The sequence below is a fragment of the Pavona decussata genome, unplaced genomic scaffold (assembly GCF_977016875.1).
Source record: "Pavona decussata unplaced genomic scaffold, jaPavDecu1.1 SCAFFOLD_224, whole genome shotgun sequence".
In the NCBI taxonomy this organism is placed as follows: Eukaryota; Metazoa; Cnidaria; class Anthozoa; order Scleractinia; family Agariciidae; genus Pavona; species Pavona decussata.
In genome coordinates this window covers 95565-117529 of record NW_028145629.1, presented here as the reverse complement: position 1 = coordinate 117529, position 21965 = coordinate 95565, and the positions used below count along the sequence as shown (strand labels likewise).

General features: G+C 37.4%; 1 protein-coding gene and 2 long non-coding RNA genes across 3 annotated transcripts; 1 reads left to right on the top strand and 2 right to left on the bottom strand.

Annotated features, from left to right (window-relative positions):
* Nucleotides 1-1446: 1446 nt before the first annotated feature.
* LOC146458972 (uncharacterized) lies at nucleotides 1447-3773 on the bottom strand. The gene is made up of 3 exons (XR_014858089.1): nucleotides 3691-3773; nucleotides 2446-2588; nucleotides 1447-1743 (listed from the first exon to the last, which is right to left on the bottom strand). It is a non-coding gene; the product is annotated as an uncharacterized LOC146458972 (long non-coding RNA).
* Nucleotides 3774-8241: 4468 nt separating this feature from the next.
* Nucleotides 8242-10976, bottom strand: LOC146458971 (uncharacterized). The gene is made up of 2 exons (XR_014858090.1): nucleotides 10678-10976; nucleotides 8242-8587 (listed from the first exon to the last, which is right to left on the bottom strand). It is a non-coding gene; the product is annotated as an uncharacterized LOC146458971 (long non-coding RNA).
* A 3782-nt stretch (nucleotides 10977-14758) lies between these two features.
* On the top strand, nucleotides 14759-21206 carry LOC146458970 (flotillin-2-like). Its single transcript, XM_085090091.1, has 4 exons — nucleotides 14759-15007; nucleotides 15938-16031; nucleotides 18358-18602; nucleotides 20041-21206. The coding sequence occupies exons 1-4, from the start codon at nucleotides 14959-14961 to the stop codon at nucleotides 20154-20156; spliced, it is 504 nt and encodes a 167-aa protein (XP_084946217.1). The 5' UTR covers nucleotides 14759-14958; the 3' UTR covers nucleotides 20157-21206.
* Nucleotides 21207-21965: the final 759 nt, after the last annotated feature.

The following is a 21965-nucleotide window of genomic DNA, read 5'->3' as shown; positions in this document are numbered from 1 at the left end:
GCTTGGTTTGTTTGCCGAAAATTTTACATTTCCGTAGGGGAGAAAATCTTGCCCGACTTTTCGAGCTGCTGTTAAGTTTCGACAATCATGTTCAGCCTTACTTTGTATTGCAAACAATGTTTTGGCTCCTAAAAACAAAATAAATTAATTTCCGGTGTTATGAAAGTTTATGGAGTCATTTAATCGGAGGAAAACTTTAGTTGTCGTCAGAAATTAAATTTTTAAATATCCCAATTTTAGAGAAGTAAGGTTTTCCACAAAAACTTTGGGCAGAGGTGATTCGTTGAGCGTCCTACCAAAGTGACGTTGACCGACTTAGTATGAAAGAGCGAAGATAGTTGAAAGGAAGTACACCCTTATATTGAACTTCAATGTCAACAAATTTAATCGGGCTGTCAGTCTGCTAACGTCACGCACATGCGCAGCTACAAAAACAGGAAATTGCAGATCGCCACATAACTGGGAGACTATGGGGTCGAAGTCTTGACAGTATGAACCGAATGTCGCGAGTTCCGTACAAAAAAGGAAATTTGCGCCCACCGAAGTTAAATGGAGACTAGGGACCAGTTTTTAAATGTCCATTTACTGTAATAAGAAATTGGAGTTCATCACAAGAAAAATCGCATTAGAACTAGTCAGTTTATCAAGTCTGAGGTTATGTTGTTAGATTGCAACCATGTACAATAGAAGGATTTCAAAAATCGGAAAAATTGGATACTTTGCATGGATTTGGGGGGACGCCATCTCAGTTTTAAAGACATTTTGTATGGAGTTTGGGCGTCTGGTTACTTTGGGGTAAAACATAACCAAACTTGATTATATGATCTTTCTGGTAATGGAATTCATTTCTTAATATGACGTAATTAGAGCGATCTGAATGGTTGATTTTAGTTATTGGTCATCTGACTGCCTCAATCGTGTAATAAATCATAATACCGACACGCAAGTAATTACTATGAATACAAACTGATTACTGATGGTTTTGTCTGCTTTTCATACTGTTATATAAACATCAATAAGACCTCTTCTCATAATGTCCTGCTTTTCCTACCTTAAACAAACTTCTGGTGACACAATCAAGCAAACAGCTACAATTGCCTAGCATCCTGTATTTCCAAATTGTAAAAATATATGGGAACTGCTAAATTGTATCCAGACCAGCAATCAAACGAAAGATCGTTGGCGGGCAGCGCTTGGTTTGTCTTGTTAAACGTGGTCTTCACGTCGATTGTCGTAATCGATATCGGCACGTATTGACACACAATACACCAGTGCATTTCTCTGGAATTGTATACAAGAAATCTGTGGTGTTTTGAAAGCCATCAGAACAGCATGGCCTCAGCCGGTGTAATTACCTTTTTTGGGCCTATTTGCAGTTGGCTGAAGGAAGCGACAGATAATTGATGTGATTTTTTTTTTCTGTAAAGGGAAATTGTGAGGCAAACAAACGAGTCAAATATTTGACTTTTATTTAATGTTTTAATGTTTTGATGTTACAATGTTTAATTATAATGAAGATACAACGATACCAGTTGTCGTCTTTTGTTCATTAGATCAACATAAAATATCTCAATCTCACTGTTTTTAGTATTCTTGAGTTGTTATTTCCAAGGCTTAGGTATAATGCGAAACTTTCTGGCGTGCTCCATCCTTACGTCGTGTGAGGTGATTTGTTTCCAACTGTCTGCTTTCATACCCTTCCATTCTTGCATTGTGATTCAAAGCAATTTTCTTAGCGTGTCCCTAGGAAAAAGCCCACTGAATTAGCGTGAAAATTTTACAATCATAGTGCCTTTTATTTCTCTGAGGAAGTCGTAGTATCAACAAAACCTTTTTCTTAACAAAGAATTATGAATTAAAATATGATAATAGGTGCAAACTTTACGGTTATTTGTCGACAAAATATTTCGGCAAACATGGATTTCTGATTAGTTTATTTACGGCTTATCAACTCAAGATATCTACAACATCAGAATTTGAATGCGGTGTTGACAGAACTGGTCGAAAATCAGGTCGGAAATTATTTGAAATTGGATTTTTACCACAGAAAAACTTGATTTCGCGCCAAAAATGTTTGCCCTTAAAGAACTCGGTGGCTGAAGAGGGCTATTCATATACTGTACTCATTCCAGAAACTTAGACATTAAAGTTGGCCTGGTTTTGATCAAGACACCCAGTAAATTATGCTAGTTGTTGTTGTTGTGTTTGGGTTTTCTCCACATCCACTCAAAAATTAAAACACAATCCGGCACACCTTTGCTCTCCGGGAGGAAAATATAAACGTATAAATATACTCTGTTCTCTCGGATGAGTACCATTGAGGCGTATTTCTTACTTTGCGCTTTCGTTCGGAGCATTCTGTTGGGGTGAGCGGTTGGTTTTGATTCAGTTCAGACTTCTTGATTCCCAAGTCAAGCTTAGAAATACTGTTTCTTCTATACTTACATTGTTAAACGATCTTCCTCTAATTCTAAAAGAATTCCAAGATAGCTGCCCTTCTGTGCTGTGGACTGTGATAAGGAAATACAACAGCGATGCTTGGAGAAGAAACAGGACCAGACTTTTCATCGTGCTTCTTGAAGCTGACGCTGAACGAAACAAAGGATAAATGACACAAGATTGCAAACGACAGCTTCTTATAACTCTTGATTGAAAAGCCCACTCGTGTGACGTGTTTCATGCCACTAAATAGCTAGCGGAAGGCTGGTGAATCAGGAAACCATTTTGTCTGTTTGTGGGGGCGAAATCAAAATTAATTCCTTTTAAAGATTTCAGCAAACTATTTCAAGCACAGGCTGGAAAGAAAGCTAAATATACCATGGAATTAGGAAGGCTGGTTATGACGAAAATCCGTTATTGTCATGTAATGTATCAGTGAAGTGGTTTTACGAACAGAACCAATAAAGCTGTTTGTTTCATGGACTGACCTTTGACCAAGTAATTCAGTTTAATTTACATACAGGTGGTTCTGTGATAAATAATGTGCAGACAGTTAAAATTACCCGTCAATTTTCTATACTTTAGCATCGGCAGAGAACACATCTAGCTCAAGATCCTGTTGGTGATATCCATCTGCTGCTTCGTAATTTACCGCTTCCTCAGTAAGTGTTTTACAGCTTACTTTGTGATGAAATTAAAATTGGCGTACAGGTTGGGCAATTATAGAAGTGCTGACACTAGCTTTAGTTTTTGAGCTGTAGTATCTGATCATTTAATTTCGATCGTTTGAAACTACGTCATATTAAAAGGACTTTGAGACAAAACTCAAAAACAAGCTAAAAGAACGTCAAAAGACTAAAGACCTTCCTGCACTCAATTTTAAGTACTCTTTCGGCAGACAAATTCATCTCTTGGATGACGTGAAGATTTACATGTTTTTGGTGTTTTGTGGCAAATGAATTCCGGTTCAGACTTTGAGTGTCCTAAAAATAACTTGTTATTGAAGAATATTTGTTTGCCTCTTTCAAAACAATGGGCGAATAGTTCCCTTGTGGAAGTGGAATCAGTAGCTGTTAAGATAAAAACAGGTTATTAGAAGCCTCCAGCATGTCTAGCTACAATGTCTACAGATTTGTCTCTTGGAGTACAATCGTGAAACCTTAGATAGAACTAGTTAAAACAAATGGAAAGTGCTGTGTGGACTGCGCTGACTACACATCCCTGCGATTCAAACAAACAAGGCCATCATACCTTCACGTTGTTTTTTCTGGGTCTTGCAATTTATTAGGCGTCTTTTCGGTTGCAGATCAGAGTAACCAAAGGAACGACCTTGATAAAAGTTATAGGTGTGTAAATATTATAGTCAAATTGTCTTAAAATTGTTTTGTATTTAATTATATATACTTTATATTTTGTCGAAAAGGCTCAAAAAAGTTTCAGTGAAAGTTAAAATTTTTCATGGACACTCCGGGTTGATCTGACCGTTGCCGCATTTGTCTAGCGCCGATTGCTTACTACAATAGGCGCTCCACCCTTAAATAACCTTGCAGGGGAAGGGGCGGTCCTCATTTCCCGGGGACTGGGTGGGTGAATGGGTAGAGAAAAGAATTCTATATCAATATAACGGGGGTGGTAGCCTGTACCTTTTAGGGGTCAAAATAAGTAGCTTAGTTCCGCTTATGGTGCTGGACCCTAATATGACCACCACAAGGGTTACATCGGTACGTTTTAGGGAACATTAAGCCTGAAAAAAATATGAAAAGAAAAGTAACTACATTTTCATAACCGGTGCGAGGAAAAAGAATTTTTTTTAATTTTTTTATGTGTGTGAATAATGCGAAATCCTTAAGTTATGACGAAGGAAGTTTGAGTGTTTAATGTCTTTAATGTGTGAATAATTGCCATGAAATCGCAAATATTGACGTCACGTTCGTCTTGATGATCCTGTATCCATGACAAGTCTTTCATTTAGGTTTCCTGTGCGTTATTACCTTGTATCGTTAAAGAGTCACAAAACTCATCTCGCAAAAGTGTAAAACGCGAAAACAAATTCAAAATGAAAAGGAAATGTATAAAGATACTTTTCGCTTTCTGTGACGCGACTGTGTCGTGATACCTGATCTAAATGACAGAACTCTATTTTCAGAGCATCCAAATGACTTTCGAGGTTTTTTTATTTTTTATTTTTATTTTTAGTCTAATTAAGAACATTTTCCTCTTCGCAATTTTTGCAGTTCAAATATGTTTCATATATTCTTATTTATTTATTCATCCTTCACGTGTATATTACGAACTCACAATATGAGCAGCTCCCAGTTGGCTTGATAGCTCAGTTGGTAGAGCACTGCACCGGCATCGCAGAGGTCATGGGTTCGAATCCCGTTCAAATCTGAATTTTCTCTCAGGCTTTCTTTTCGCAACTGCTTACGTTGCTTAAATAACTGTGAGGGTCTTTCTTTCAGTTAGTTTTACCCGTCATACACACTTCGAGTTTGAGTTAACGTTTTATGCGAAGTAACTGTGAGGTTTCTTATTTCCTTTGCTTCACACAGTAAAGAGTGAAGAAGCAAGAGCAGATAGTAGACATCAGTGCTAGCAGGCCATGAGATGAGTTACATTCATGGCAACATAGTTTGTTGAAAATATAAGAGCAAGAGACCTGTAATGTCTCACAGAGGATCTGGTTTACACATATGGCGCAATTTAAGCAATAATTTTTGATGCCCACTTTAGAAGGCCTTAAAATCATTACCGGAACTACAGAAAACAGCTCTGAGTAAACATAATTCACAAATCGAGTGGATTCAATACAATTTTATGTTTTTCCGCTAAAACAACACTACCATTAGTTTTGGGTGTTAATGAGGGCATGACTTTCACGTGGACGTTTGCAATCAATTGTTTCCTTTACCTTAATTAAAGTGATTCCATTGGATTTAATTGCCCATCCTTCTATACTGCACATTTTCATGCGTCATCAACGCGCGCACGAGTGTGATCCATTAGCCAATTAGCTTATTTTGTCATAAACGAGCACGGTGTTCTATCTTTTTTTTCGCGTTACTCAAGAAAATCAAGGTATTGGTCTCAAGTTATTTACTGGAATAAGCAGGGGGGTGGTCTCTCTTCGAATATTTTGCCGTAACATTGTAAGACTTCGGAAGCGTAATATGCTTGCAAATGTCAACATATTGACCTATCCGACGTATGTAAGTTAGGTCACGTGATCTGTTCCTCATGAAAACATATGAGGCAAAATGGCACCACTTTTTATTTTCTCCTGGAGGCACGTCACCTTATTAACATACTTCGTTTGTGTCAATATGTTCACATTTCCAAGCATCTTACGCTTCTAAAGTCTCACGACGTTGAGGCTTAATCTTCAGAAGATAGACCACCCCCTTGCATTTTCGAATAAATATCTGGAGACTCTTTGCCTTAATTTTCTTGAGTATGTTAGTGTATTCAACAGTAAGTAAACTTTATTGAATCTCCCAATCAGGGTTTTTCAGACCCAACGTTCATAAGCATATAAATAATTCAAAAGTTAAAAATACCGAATAAAATATCTAAGATCAGGCACCCCAACTGCGTTAAAAACATTTAAAAAAGATGGTCGACAGGAAAAAAAAATGATGTTGCAAGAAACGGGAACTTTCTTATTGTGGAAATTTATTTGTCACCCGCGCTCATTTCAGTCATAATCGGCGTGTGAATTTTTCAGTAAGCCACTGCCGGATGCTATGCGTGTCTGCTAAAAAAATATTGTTAAATGTTACTCCAGCGCTATATGCATTACGTTTAAACATTACGTTATTTGGAGTTCTGCTTTGGTTTTACTTACTATCGCCATCAAACATTACAAGGACTTACCACCAAATTGATACACCTGCTATTGAAAGTTGACATTTGAATTTGAGTGGATCGTACCACTTTCGCGGGCACGGTCACCTATCCTTTCTATTGCACATTTCGAAACGTTAAATGGTATTTTTAAACAATCGGTGAAAGTTTGAAAAAATACTCGTCAACTTCTATTTCGATTGCCTTATCAGTTTAAACTCATTGGGAGAAACGTTCGCGATTGACGGCAAAATAATTCTTATTTCAGTATTTTTTCGGCCGACTTCATAAATCTTGAGTTTTTTATTTGAAATAAAATTTTTGCTACCTTCTCTCTTAGTTCATTTAGCCCTATAATGTGCAATAAGAAAGCCTCTTGTTTTATCATTTTCACTGTAAAAACAGCTGCCTGAACGCATGATGTAACCTATGTTTTCGTTCAGACTTTACCTCAATTGCCAAAAAAAAGGCTATGCAAATTTGCGCTGTTTGCTACACAAATATATTTTGATAAGATTTACTGATACAGGATGTCTATGTAAACACACTGGCTTTATCAGTAAATTTTGGAATTTCATAGAACACTCGAGAAGACCCCTCGGGAGTAGTTTACTTTTGTCTGCGTCAGTCGTCAATGAACAATAATTTTTCGCTGTATTCCTCGAACTAGGGTCTTGTAAGTAAATAACAAGAATTATCCTCATAAATTTCCGGCGTTTACTGAGTTAATAGCGAAAGACGGAGGGACCCTTAAATTGTTCAAGAGAATGGAGATACATAACAAATTGAATTGTTGGTTAAAGGCCAAATAATACCGGCTGTATTTTCTACAAATTTCAGGGGCTTTGCTAGTTGCGATTATTCGTTAGGCGTTTTACCACCTCTGCTTGCAACAACTTGAAATTTTCATGCTGCAAAAGCTAGAAATGATGGCGTCTACTCTCTGCATGAAAACTTGCTGAGCGCCGAGGTGGTCTGAATTCGCGCCAAAAACCAATTGCAACTTGCAATGCAACATTCGTTGCGCGACAAACTGCTAGAGAATGTTGTCCGTATTACTTGGCCTAACACATTATCGTTACATTGACAGAAGAAACAACCCACAATGCTTTGCAAAAATTCACTCCACTAATTATTTGACCAAAAGCCAGTACGTTTAAAAACCTCACCATGAGGGGTGGAGAACCTGAAGTTAAATCCCGTTAGCTAAAATGTAGACAAAAAACCCCTCCAAAATTGCAATTTGGCAAAATTGTACTCTACTGGACTGCCTTATTAATTCATTATAAACCGTACTGAGAATTAACATAATTAATAAGAATCGGTACAATTTGAGCATGCGTGAAGGTCAGAACATGATCTTGGTTTGACGCATAGTACGAACTTCAAGAATTCGTCGAAACTTGTCATTCAGGACAGGAATATTCAAACATATTTGTTTCCGGTTTTGCATGAAATGTGAAAACTGTTTTGCACAAATCTGGAATCCATTTATGGTCTTAGCAAAGTGAAATTTACTGGGAGAGCAGGGTTGGCAAAATAATGCCTCACTTCCGGCGAGTCTTGAGCCAATTCGTGGCTCCGATTCGGAACCTCTGTAAAAGTCTTGGGCTCAGTTGCATGTGTAGGTCCCTGATATTTGGATTTTTTTGTTCGCGTTCTCTGGTGACCGTCTTTCAATACAAAAATGACTATTATCTTCAAACTTCCACCTGGATGTAGAAAGGGCTTGTACGGAAACCACCCGCAAATGATTCGGTTTTCGTCTCAAAATGTCATGATATTTTTACATTGTTTTCATTGTGCAGAAAACAGTACCTGCGGGTTTGATGAGTCATAAAACTCAAAAGAACAACCTTATGGTCCTGTTATAAGATTAGAAAAAAAAAAATAAAAAAAAAATAAGATTAGATTATATAAGATCACGGTTTGGAAGAAAACTGAGCTTAAAAGACCAACAATGGATCAGCAGTGGCATTTATTTCATGTTAATTACACATCTGCATCAAAATACAGCCAAAATATTTTTCTGTTTTTAGGTTTAAATTCTCACTTATTAATCGTTAGAGTCAAAGAAGAATTGTCAGTATCTTTTCAACAGGCCTTCGGCGTCAGTTGCAAAAACGTTCCTTGACCATAACTGGCTTGCTTCTCTCAAGACCTACATTTGTGGGATGTAAAGTTTTTTATAAAACTTCAACCTTTTAAGTGCAGTATTCCCTTCATGTCCCAGCCGTATTTTTCTAAAATCACTCCGTTGTCGATTGAGTGGATCGTCACGTGACACCATTTTCCTGGCGTGCACCTAAAACAAACAAACAAAAAAATTGGTCTGCGGTCGGTATACTAACATGGCGCTCATTTTCAGGCTCCGTTATAAAATTGGGTTTTTCTATTTGTATCCATGTTTGTTTGTGTGTTTATTTCTGAATAGACATCGACCTGTCTATTCTTCAATTTGCCAGATCAGCCACCCAGCTAGATTAGCTCTTATAGTTATTCTGGGTGGAATTTTACTCGATATGGTCGTTTAATTCTTGTAACTACTTCATGTAAACTTCACCTTGGAATGCTAATTCCTATTCCTATTCTAAACTGTTGGACTGTAAAGGATGCAGGTACATTGTATACGTTTACCTGAAGTACTGACTGAGCTTGCGCACAGACGTCTCCTACTGTCCCAGCTAATATTGAGGAAGAGCTAAATTAACTCATTAACTAGTCTCGGTACTCGTCTACAAGCGTCATGTTCAATTATTTACAGCTCTCGAACCTCCAGCGGTTGACAAAACTAAATTTGATATGAATTTCTCCAGCCTAGAGAAAAAGGCCACATTTCTCAAATAAAACAGTTCCCGAAATCGGCAGTCATATTGTAAATAGCCAGGTAAACGAGCTTCAAGTTCATCAAAAATCGGCAGTCGAAATCGGCAGTCATATTGTAAATAGCCAGGTAAACGTGCTTTTACAAAGTTCAACAAAAATGAATCGTATACTCAACTTAAACAATCGTTCTAGGAAGCAAAAACAATCTTAATGGCAAAACTATTCCTGATTACGTTTGATAGTAGAGAGATGTATTAGATATAACCATCGAGGTGAAACGTAATTTATGTATTTCCAGCTAAGAACTAGGATCTTATAATAGGGGAAAATATTGGCTCCTTCCAGATATTTTATTCTCCAGGTACAAAATTTTGTTCCACTTGAAATATGGCGCCTATCAGACCTTGACAACCACTGGCCCCGACAAGCGCTGGCTCATTTTTCCCGGAACAGCGGTTGGTAATCACAGGTGACTGCTATCGCACACCTGTCTGTCACATTTGGACAAACAAATTAAAATGAATCTGAAGTAGTGTACATGAATAACATCGAGTGATCAAAGGAAGAATGTGATGGCATAACAACGTTTGTATTGTACAGCGTCAAAGGAACGTATGGTGGTTAATTAAGTGATTCGCCTTTTCTTTAGATTTTCTTGAAGGCAAGCATTTGAAAAGAAAAGGAATAAATGATCTGGCATGTTTGAGAAAACAACCAACTTTAACGAAAGTAAATCTAGTTTTAAGACAATGTTATTTTAAATTTAATTTTTTTTCTTCTAATGTTTGAATATTCGATTCCACTAACACCTTGTGCCATAAACTGACTTACCTAGGATAAATAAAGGACATTTATTTATTTATTTATTTTATTTATTTACGAGTTTTTATTTATTTAACTTTTCATAAAAGAGTTAATTCCAACAGAGTGAAACATCGAAGCATGTAGTGCTAACTTTTGAGTCCGTGGATAAAAACCTATAAAGTCTCACTATTCATTGAAAGCGATTAACTGTAGTGAGAACCTTGTTGTGGTACTGTTCATTATTCTAATTATGATGCACGGGGGTTTCTATTAAACGTTTGAGTCTGTGGATGAAATCCAAAAGATTGCTCACAGCCGGTGATACTCTATCGTGCTGTGAATCTGATTAATTAAAGTGGTTTAATTCCATGGATGAAATTCAGTGACAAACGAAAGCTACTGAGCAGTACTTTCCTGTGATACTGTTTATTATGCTGTACAAGGTGGTTCTAACTTTTGAGTCCTTGAATGAAATCCTAAAGTGTGACCATTCAAATGAAAGCTACTGAGCAGTACTTTAGTTTCTGTGGTGCTGTTTATTATGCTGTACAAGGTGGTTCTAACTTTTGAATGTGTAGGTGAAATCCTACATTTTTCGGTCGACCAGTGCATTTCGACGGAAAGCTAACGGAAAACTAACCAATAGTTCCTTCCTTCAGTACTGCTTATTTTTCGATATCTTAGTTACCAAGCTAGGAATTCTTATATCGCGATTTTGACCCAGAACTTTCCTTGATGTGAAAGGAATAAGTTAAGGTCCCTCACCTTTTTCACAGAGTTCCCTTCTTTTGGCCTGAAAGGAAAATTCTTGTCTTTGTAATTAAAAGTTAGTTGTCCTTCTACCTTGTTTACATTCACAAGCATACACGTAATCGTCACTAGAAGAACAAGGCAGATGAAACGAGCCATATGGCAGTTCTGACTGGCAGCTGGAAATACTGAACAGAACTGGTAAGCTGAGAGACTTAAAACTGAGTGGGTTACTCACGAGGCAAGACACCTTTTTATAACGCCTACAGTAACACTGCGCGCTTTAGCTGTCAGAAGTAGGTAGGATGCAAATTCGTGTTTGATAAGAGAGGCGTTCAAGCTATAAAATTCACTCAGGAAGTTGTTTAGTCCGGCCTCCACTCTTGTTTTCCATTACTTGAAGTTTCCAGCACGTGGGAGAGGGAGAAATGGTTTTATGGTGAAGATTTCTTGACAGATTAAACTGTACACAAACACTACATATCAGTTCTAAAAAATGTTTCATGTATATCTCGGTGTTCCAGATAAACCGTTTCACGCCCAGTCGGCTCGTCATTGTTAAATTTTTAGCGTGGGAAGAAAAGGAAAACACAGCGTAATTTTTGACCCATGATACGGTAAACAGAAAGTCGTACTAAGTGCCTTCCTTTACCCTCACAGATAAGAGTCTTATTTACGAGTTTAAGCACAACTGAATATAGCAGAATTCAAGAGAGCTTCATCCTCTCTTGCAGAATTATATAATTAAATTAGCCTACTCACTGAGAATGTCTATTGGAGTAACTGATTAGTGGGTGAATTCTTTCTCTGGAGTAAAAACTTTGCGTGTCGATAATTAGGTCGATAAATGAAAGTCAGCTATATTTTCTGAACTATCTTCGCTATAAAAGATAGCGTCCTTGATAAGTTACTCTGGGAGACGATAAATATAAAGAAGATTGATACATATCTTTTAATTTTTTGTTTTGCTCCCGTGTGGTCCACGCTGTGTCTTAAACATTTTCGCCACTATTACATTGTTTACCAATTTTTACATTTTTCACCTCGGTTCTAGGCGTTAAGCCTTGTTCAGGATACAACAGTTTTTTTTTTGTGCAAAACTATAAGCTGAGCGGTGAAACCTCTTATTTAAAGACAGGCTACTTCAGTCATTCTAAAGCCATACCTCATGATAACACACATGAACACACGCACATACCTCTGTAGTGCGGACACGTTTGGCTCTGCATACCTCTTTGGTATTTGTTATAAGACCTGACCATACCTCATAGGGTAGTTTGGGGAAAAAGTTCGCTGTGAATAAATTGGAGCCTGAGGTTCGACTGAAAATGTCATTCTCTTTTCGACATTGCAACTACCGCAAGGTGGCTTCACAAACAGTTAGTGTAGGGTATAGCCGTGGGTTTTGTAAAGATTTTTTAAAAATACTGAGTTATTCGAGGCAGGTTACTTAGCGACTTCAGATTAATGATCAGTTGAGTCGACTTGAAGGTATTAAAACGGTTTTCTACTAAGGCAATTCAGTATCGTTCCATTCATATACAGTGCAGTAGAATCAGTTGAGTATTTGACAATTCAATCCTAAAAAACACTTGTTCCTTTACGGCCCTTAAGACAAATCATTTTTTTCTTACACATTTAGAACGTTTCAGACAACAAATTGAGCGTTCCTTCACGAGACAATCATCCTGGCTAAAGAGACCTCCATTACGATAATTTTGTAAGATTGTACTTTCATCTGTCACTGTCCGCCATATCGCTAACGGTTCAACCCACAGAGGAAACGTAGAACAGATAAAATGAAACCGTAATGAACTTTTTTAACAACAGCATGGGTAGGAATAAGAAAACATAGTGAGCCTGAGTGTTAAAGGCCTCAAAATGTCTTAAAAGCTTCTTTTTCTTCCTAATTTGTATAATTTGCATAATAACAATGAATCTTCATAATTTATATATTTTCCGTGCGCGCGCAGGATCGGATCTGAGGAAAATCGATTGACTGCTGTCAATGCTTCAAATTCCCTCAAGCCAATCATATAACCTCCCTTCCATGATATGATGAAATCACCAACAAATTTCTTAATTGTGTAGAAAGTGTCAGCACTACATCAAGTGTGGGAAAGTGGGAATTGTTCTATTATGGAAACAGTTAAGAACTGTTCGACGTTAACTTCTTAATTAACTTAAACTGTTTCACAAACTGTTGCAGTATATACGGTTGTTCAGTTATTCAGCACAATGTAACACTGCCCAAATATGGTCATGATCGATGCACAGAATATTCGTCGTCCGTAGTCAACAGATATCCTGCGATATACGTAATTTCGTGTGCCGAGGGAAAAATAGCAAAATAAAGATCGCTTCCAGCTTTCCTGCAATAAAACCGTACTTTTTTTTATCAATGTGTTGCATAATAAAACAATTCTCCGGCTCAATCTTGTGATACAGGTGTCCCCTGATTTTAGCCAACACGGCCTACGGCCTCGTCGGTTAAGTATTAGGCGATATTCAACGCGATTTTCGCCCCTTGTTAAACAAGGGCTTTCTTTTATCGAGACAACCTTTTCCCGCGGATAAAGCACAGATAAGGACCATAACAAATGCTCAAGTAGACTTAATTGTCAGTACGATTAATTCTATTGATAGAAGGACGAGCAATTCAAGTGCCTCCGCTGAATAATATTACGACAGGTCTCGAAAAGTACTACTTGATAGCTATCTTTCTGTTCACTTGGATTGGAAGCCGCGACAAAAAAGTGTGAAAACTAAACGTTTGGCAACTACGTTTTCAAGGCGAGCCTCCAGTCTTCCCGTCCCCTCTCGCTCCACGCGACTGGCGGGAATCTTCGCATTCGAGCCGCTTTTAAAACATTCAGTTACTCAGGTAAAATCTTCAATATATGTTTTGGTTATTCTCAGCTATAATGTACATTCTATGGTCACATTATATTATATTTAGCCTAAACTGCAACTAACAAGAGCTCGGTTTTTGCCAGTCATTATGTAAGTCATTTAGGAGGCGTCTATCTTTAGTTCCTCATTGGCGATCGTTTAAAAGCACTGAGCTAAAACTTTTAACATTCTGATTATCACATAAAAAGAGGCAGCATAGTGCATTATTCTCCGGAAAGACTTCACTCATGTTAAGTGCTTTATCAATAATTATCCGCCGAGGCCTGCAACTGATAAATTGGAGACGTTTTGGCGCAAGCATTGAATATCTTCTTGAAAATTAACTGGTCGTTAAAGTATGCTCGACTGCTGCTAAAATCCTTTTCTTGGCCAAGAAGGACACTTTATTATTTTATGTCGGTTTTTTATATAAAAATGTGACACTCTATCTGTTTCATCAGTAAACAAAACCTCCAGTTAAAAAAGATAGTTGTTCTTTCTCTTCTTCGGTTTTTTTCTTGGAGTGCGATGTACGGTTTCTACTGGATCTGTCTCACCACGGTCCGAAACGTGACCGACATCATACTTGCGTAAAAGTAAGTACTTTGCTCTACACGTGTTGGGTCGCTAATCCCCAATGACCCTTATACTAAGTGGAGAACTCTGGAAAAAACAAAACAAAAAACAACTTATCATTTCCTCCAGGATGATGCGTCATCAACTATCCCATCACGATCGATCTCCTGTCTGTTTATATTCAAGAAAATTTATCAATGCATGGATGCTAGCACAGTTTCACTGTACCGGAATAAAACCTTGAGCGATGCAAGGTGGTGTTACACTTTTTGCAGCCCCTGAAGAAGGCTAGTTTTGTCTAACCGAAATATTGGGCAATAAAATTACCCTTTTAGCTGTTTGGTTCGTGTACGGGTTAAGTCCTGGGGGAGACCAAATCCGTACGTGTGGGCCGGGTGTTAGATGGCTGCTTACCTCCATTATATTTCACTAAACATAAATTTTGGAATGTTTTCCATGCCGTTTTAACAGTTATGAGGGTGAATGAGTTAATGCTATTAACAACAATCTTCTGCTAATGACGTGTAACTGACCGGATATGTTTACACCCACTATCTACACACTGTGTAAGTGACACTCCTTCAGGAATTTCAGATATTTAACATCTCACGTTACGTGATAACTAAAAGTGTTGTACATAAAATCGAGTATAAATCGAGTACAAAACGGATATTGCGATATTGCTGTGAAGCTAGAGCGGTTTAAACGCAGACTCAAGCAGTGGAAATACTTATCCGCGGGCAGCAACAACGAGGGGTTTTGGTCGAGATAGATCAAATTTTATTCGTTTGGTCGAGTTATCTTGTACTATCTTCGGACCTTTTGAGAATGGGTAATTGTCACATGGCGAGCGACAGAGAGGCTGTTGTCGTTTCAGGTTTGTATGTGTAGTTTTGTTTTGACTAGATACAAACTAGTCCAAAATATTTTACTTTGGAAACACATAAATGGTTCAGTGTTCTGCAGGCTAGCATCAGCTGGAGAAACAAAAACACTGAATCCTTCACAGGACAGTCACAGGACAGGTAGACATAGGCCAGGGGCAAATGAGAACAGCTGTGAGAAGCCCATATTCGACACAACATTAAAATAACATGAAATATTTTAAAGAGAAATTCTTGATACAGTGTAGTAAACTTCACATGAATTCATTTTCTGCGTTTATTTATTCATTGTTAACGCTAACAGCTGCTTTAGAAACTTGCAGCCTCAACCATAACTAAATTTACACCAAACAGACTATAAAATAGAAATCATCGCTTCTTCTTGTTTGGAATAATAGACATTTGATGCCGATTACTTGTAGTACCCATGATTTTCCATATCACTGACGTTAGCATTGGGCGTACGGCGACCTTGGAAACCAACATTTTTCGAAGTCTTTATGGATTTGAACTTATTTTTATCGAATTCCTTTCGGTTAATTCGTGTTTGTGTTTAGGTGCGACGTAATAGAGTGATAATTTGCTTCAATGTTGATCATGAATACATTAAAAAAAAACCCCACAAACAAAAGCAAAGAAAGAATTCCTTGCGTTGAGGACTGTGCAAAGCACAATCGCATGATATTTGCACGTTTCATGAAGTCTGAGGCCGATGATATGTAAAAATTAACTTAAACAGCTTTAAATATAGATTTACAGCTTTTTAGCTCTATAATGCGATAATGCGTACGTTAATAGCTCCAATTTTGGCTTTTGTCTGACAAACTCGGAACTTCCGGCGGAATTTTTGGACATTTTGACTCTCATCACATTTTTCCTTTCATAAGTATCAGTTGACCTTTAGTTTCACGATTCTTCCATAGGTGGATGCTGTATTCCAAAGACTCAAAAGTACAAAGCGGTAGCAGGAAAATGGAAGTGTTTATGGGCCTGGGCAGGGCTGAGTAAAGTTGACAGGTATTGAAAAATGTCCACTGATGAACTTTCTTATTAAAAACTGGATCATTGCATACAGTATTGCAATTCGAGAGTTTTGACAAATGAACCAATATACCATGCTTGAAATATCATCTCCTGGTTGTCTTTGCAAAATGAAATCAGCTACAGCTAGCAACATTTCTTTATTGTTTTCTGAATAAAATAAATTAATTCACTCGAGTTTGTTCAGCTTGTTGGATATCAGAAGATGATTATAGCACACTTGGTCGTACGATCCTCGACGGTTGTCTATCATCTCATCCAATGCAACCCGCGCTCTTGGAATAATTGTTCAATAGTCATCATTGCCCTAATAATAATAATAATAATAATAATAATAATAATAATAATAATAATAATAATAATAATAAGCAAGCGAAAATTAAAGTTAAAAGCCGACGTTTCGGCGTCATCGTGACACCATTCTCAGGTCAAAGTGGATACGAAGATTTGATTTCTATCCTTTACAGTCTCTACAACTTAGCATATTAACAATGGATCACAAGTTCTTCAGGTGAATGAATACCTTTGCGCGAATCGAGTCTGTTTGCACTGTTTGAAGAACTTGTGATCCATTGTTAATATTCTAATTTGTAAAGACTGTAAAGTATAGAAATCAAATCTTCGCATTAATTGATCCACTTTTCCTTGAGAATGGCGTCACGATGACGCCGAAACGTCGGCTATTAACTTTAATTTTCGCTTGCTTATGTTTCAAGAAATCATTAGTGATCAAATAATAACAATAATAATAATAATAATAATAATAATAATATTTTTATTTCTCTCATAATTGTCAATTTACAATATGACAACTTTCATTTAATATGTTTACAATAATAGGATAAGAAAACCGGAGGAAGTGCACTGTAATGATATTCGAAACATTCTCGAGATTCTGCGGTGTATATTTTTCTCAATCATGACAATCTTGAGGATTATATTGAATTATAGCATCGCAAACGTGTTTCAGCTCTACTGAGTAAACAGGCTATAAGGTCATTTAGTAATTGCAGCACGTATCTTGTAAATGACGTGTCTATTGCGTTCATGAGAGAGATTTTTTTCCTTTTCTTATGCTCATGACTCATGACAATCCAGGTGATCATTTCATCTTATCTAAAGATTGTTAAGATCATCACTTGCCCTCTCGGGTCAGTATTGGTTTTTAAAGTCGCGATATTGAGTTTGGGTATTCATCATATTCTTGCCTCTTTAATCTTAAAGTGAGCTCCATTCTTCATCAAAGAAAACGTTTCTAAACTCAACATAACATATAAAATAAATGAGGAGGATGGTGATCATTAGTTATCATTGTTTTAAAACCAAGTTTTGGTTTATTACAATGAGAACAATTTTACAATATTTCGGCTCTATCACAGAATCATAGTCATATAATTATATTGAAAAATGGGCAGCTGATATATCAAGACTAATCAGGCATATTAACAAGGAAATGAATTGATCTGGTGAAGTAATTTAAAAGACGAACATGATACAATTAAAGAAAATCCAGGTCTTATTCTTTAGAGGCTTTGATTCCCTCATTAATGCTAGACTTTAAATTCTTAATATAGAAAGCCTCAAGAAACGCTGATTGCGACGGATTGTCATTGCGGTCAATAACCTATAACATATCATATTTACAAGCAATGAGGTTTTTCGAGCTTCTATTGCTGGAACAGGAAGACTTTTGTCATGGGACCCCAAGGCCTTCGGCCTCGAGTATGGTAGGCACGAATACCAAGAATCCAAAGAAACCTAGAGAAAATAAGGAGGGCCTTTATATTCTTCTGAAGAAACAAAACGTTTCCGTAGAGCTCTATCCATTTCTTCAGGACCCAGGGACACGTCTCTCAAAAGTCTCGACAACTTTTAAGTCCAATAAGTATTTTCCAAATCCGCTTTTTACTGATCAGATGGTGGTAAACTGAACTTACCCGGTATGTCTTTATAAAACTTCTGTTGAGAAACACCGCCGGTCCATATGAGATTGTTTTGGAAGGTTTTGAGGGATATCATCAGTATATGACGAGGGAAACGTGAGTTTTGGAAATACTCCTCTGTATTTCTAGACAGTTCGTCCATCCAATAATATGGGTGTAGTTGTATTACTACTTTTGGAATCATTTTTTTCAGTTCCTACAGCTATGCTGCTGTATGAGTCATCCTAAAAGTGCGTTTATGCTAACGAAACTTTTTGGTCTTGGTAATACCTTCGGTTCTTTTGGACTTGATATACAACTGTTGAATTTAATAAATGAAACCACACATTCCTTGAAATCTAACAGCAGTATTTCCACAGGTTAACGCTGGACGTGTTAACATTTAAACACGTTTTCAGGAACGTGAGGACAGCGCGAGGGAGACGTGCTTCTGTGTCAGTGATTGTTGAGGTGCAAGTTATGCAGGATCTGCAACATTTCGCGCGAGCAAGTGATTACTTCCTGGGGAAATCAAATGACCAAATAGGGTCTGTTGTCCTAAATGTGCTACAGGCACATCTGCAGGACATCTATGAGGAGTTATCGCTGAAATGCATCGAAGAAGGTATATATAGGTGTCCTTCATAATTGAATTTGGAAAAGTTAGGTTTTGGGAGGGATGGAAAACTGGAGAGCCAGGAGCTCAAGTAAAATTCCTTGAGGCGCGAAAAGGAGAGAGAACTAACAAAAACTCCTAAGGAAATTCCTTCCATATGTCATGGCGAGCCTGGGATTCGAACCCGCGCGGCAACAATTGGTGGGAGGCGAATGTCGTTTAGTGAGGCGCTTTCTTTTCTTCATGCCCTTCCCGTTAACTGATTAAGATATCTTTTGCTTGCTAGTGTAAAATAGGGTAAAGCTATTTGGCGTTCTGGATCCCTTGGACAAAAAACAACAACAAACAAACAAAAAAAGTGATAATCCTAGGGCAAACTAGATACTGCATGGAGGGAAATCACTGAGTCGGAGCGCACTATGTTTGGGTTTGCTGGGGTGACACTTATCCTCAACCAACATTCAGGGAGGCAACCCCGACTCCTGTCCTCGGATCATGGCTCATTTTTTCACATTATTTCAAGGTGTATCGACAGGTTGTGATATACCATTAAGGGAGGACTAGTAATACTCCTTGTCAGTCCGCTCTATCTACAAAGGTCTTGTTGGCATCTCCTTACCAGTGGAGATCTCACCCATAAAAAGAGCTTCACGTCTTCCTTAACTGCGCTCCATTCTTTCTTGCACGTTGAATGATACATTTAAATTCTCCTTTTACCCCAGGTCAATTAGGATCTGGAACAATTTAACATTGCCTGCATGTGATTCCTGACTCGTTGAATGGTTTTAAAGCTTTTATTTCAGAAATGTAGAAACGATTGATGTATATATATGTATGTGGATTTTAGCTTATATCTTTTTAGTATATTATTTACTGTTTTCTTTCAGAATTATTTATTTATTTATTCATTCATTTATTTATTTATTTATTTATTTATTTATTTATTTAAACTTCTAGTATTGTATTTTACTGTTTTAGAAGTATACCGATTAAAGATTAAAGATTATGGAAACCAAAGATAGGCTCCGGCATGATGCCAGTGAGATAAGTGGCCCGTAGAGAGACTTGACTGATCGATAACCTCACTCCACTTAACTGAGTTAAGGCGCATAATGAAAGATATCCCCTTGCACGTTTGAGTTTTAAAAACATTGTAGGGTAAATAAAGAAAACAACTACTCGTAGATGAGACATGAACTCGTAGCCCTCGAACAGACCAGCTGGCTTACTAAGTTTACCAGGAAGCAGGAAGACTTTCTTTTGCTTTAATTTTAGGCAGTTTGTACGCAGTACAGTATGATTTAAACACAGCAATTCAAAAAACTTTGTAGGAAATCGAAAGCAATAGAGAAAGAGATTTACAAGCACGCCATTGCTATCTTATACCAGGGCATCACTTTCTATGATTCATTTCCATTTTAAAAATGTTTCATTCTTGCTATTCCAGATGTGCACCATTTCTCTCTAAGAGTGCAGAAAGGAGCAACACAAGACATGTGGGACTTAGGAGTGTTGATTCATAATTTGTTCATCATTGACGTGACTCGAGAGGAGATGATATGAAATAATGACTACACAATCGATGCATTACACAACGTGTCAAGTTAACTTCTGGACAGTACAAACCTGAAAATTTCAGCTCTACTCATTTACAGGAGGAAAACGAGCTGTAAATGTGAACGCTATGCATGTTTGAATCAACAGGAGTGCAGCTATATTTCAGAAGATCACGTTAAAAAGGCATTATTGTGGTTGAAATGAGTAGTCTTAGTTTCAAATTCAGATTAGAATTGAATTGAATTAAATAGTGGATACAACCTGCAGGCCACTAGAACCTCGGATGATATTGCAAAAAAAAAAAAAAAAAAAATGACCAGTTGGCCGATAAGCAAAGCTTCAAGGGCCACTGTGAAATTTGAAGACACCTTCAGCCGTGGACAGCATCATTTGACGTAACAACAAGACAGCGAGGGGTTTATCTACTTTATAACCCGCCGATGAATTTCTGAACTATATATTTAAAGTTCTTGTTTTTGAAAGAGTTCGTTTGTCTTTTCCTTAGAAATTATCCTTTTTGTTTATCTCAGCTAAAAGATACTTAATGCCCCATCCACACCATGTATTGATTTCGATCATTATTCCTCAGTTTAATTTGCTCTTGGGAATCCAGACTATGACGTTACTTGGGGCCGGTAATGTTAACTAGTTTCCTACCTTCCCCCATTAAAACGCATTTGTCATTCAAGCGAAACTACATACGGTAGTAGTTTTTACCTTCTGATTGACATAATGCTTGTATACTAATAAGCATACTGTAATGTTGAAGCTAGTTACAGTAAAAGTACGTATTTATTAGCCAGTATTGTTGCAACCTTGTTCCCAGGGCTTTTCGGCCTTGGAAATTTGAGGCATCTGCACTACGCATCTTCAAATTCTCAGAAGTAAAAAACGCAAGGTTTAACTGAATCATCTTGCATTTTCTTATTACAATGAGATATTAGCGACACGTTGTAAGTGTTTGTCGTCTCAGTAGTAATTACCTAATGTATATAGCGAAAGTAAGAAAAAGATAAATATATAAATGAATAAACAGGCATAGTCCGGATTGTTATAGTTTGTGTCGCTACTTTAATTAAAAGAGTGTTTTCAATGTTATAAACGCAAGATGAAAAAGAAACCCAGGAACCTTATATGGAAGGGAACTAATCCCTTTGTCTGGCTCATGTATGAGGAACAAAGCCGGGGGATACCCCCCCCCCCCCCCCCCCCAATATACCTGTCGAAAAAGCATTTTACACCCTTCAATCTTGGTGGAAGTCAGTCTTCAGTAGCAAGTTACAGTCAGCGTCCTTTCCCTGCAGCTTCTCAAACTCATTTGACAAGTGGAACTGAAGGTAGGTGGGAAACACTTATTAAAACAATTACAAGACTGAAACTATTATGCAATATCTGCAAAAATCATTGCATAATACCACAGAATTCTGAAAGTAACGGATTTAGTAGGCCAAAGGGGTCGCTACTATAGGGTAGCCGTTGCTTTCGGATGGTTAAAAACGTTTGTTGCGTCGTTTTCAATTTTAGTTTTGTGAGATTTATAACTAATAAACTCTTACACCGATGGAAAAAAGTTATCATACTAGTGTACTAAAACGTATATTTAAGTGAGATTGCAACATAAAAAAGGCCAATTTTTTTAGTCCTTCCCCTGTGTTTTGAGCAGTTGATAAAAAGCGGATAATGGTTTGTCCTCCCTTTGAGAAAATCACTTGATTTGTCTCCATTTGTGTTCTACAAGCATTTCGCAAATGAGAAGAAGTATTTACTTTCCGCTGAAAAACACTTTAAATTTAAATCCCAGGCGACATATCCCGT

Bases quoted from the DNA above. Each gene is read 5' to 3' on its own strand.
- LOC146458970 (XM_085090091.1), top strand. From the start codon at position 14,959: ATGGGTAATTGTCACATGGCGAGCGACAGAGAGGCTGTTGTCGTTTCA. The intron at 15,008-15,937 runs GTTTGTATGTGT...ATTCTTCCATAG, and splicing joins AGAGGCTGTTGTCGTTTCAG to GTGGATGCTGTATTCCAAAG. The intron at 18,603-20,040 runs GTATATATAGGT...TTGCTATTCCAG, and splicing joins GCTGAAATGCATCGAAGAAG to ATGTGCACCATTTCTCTCTA.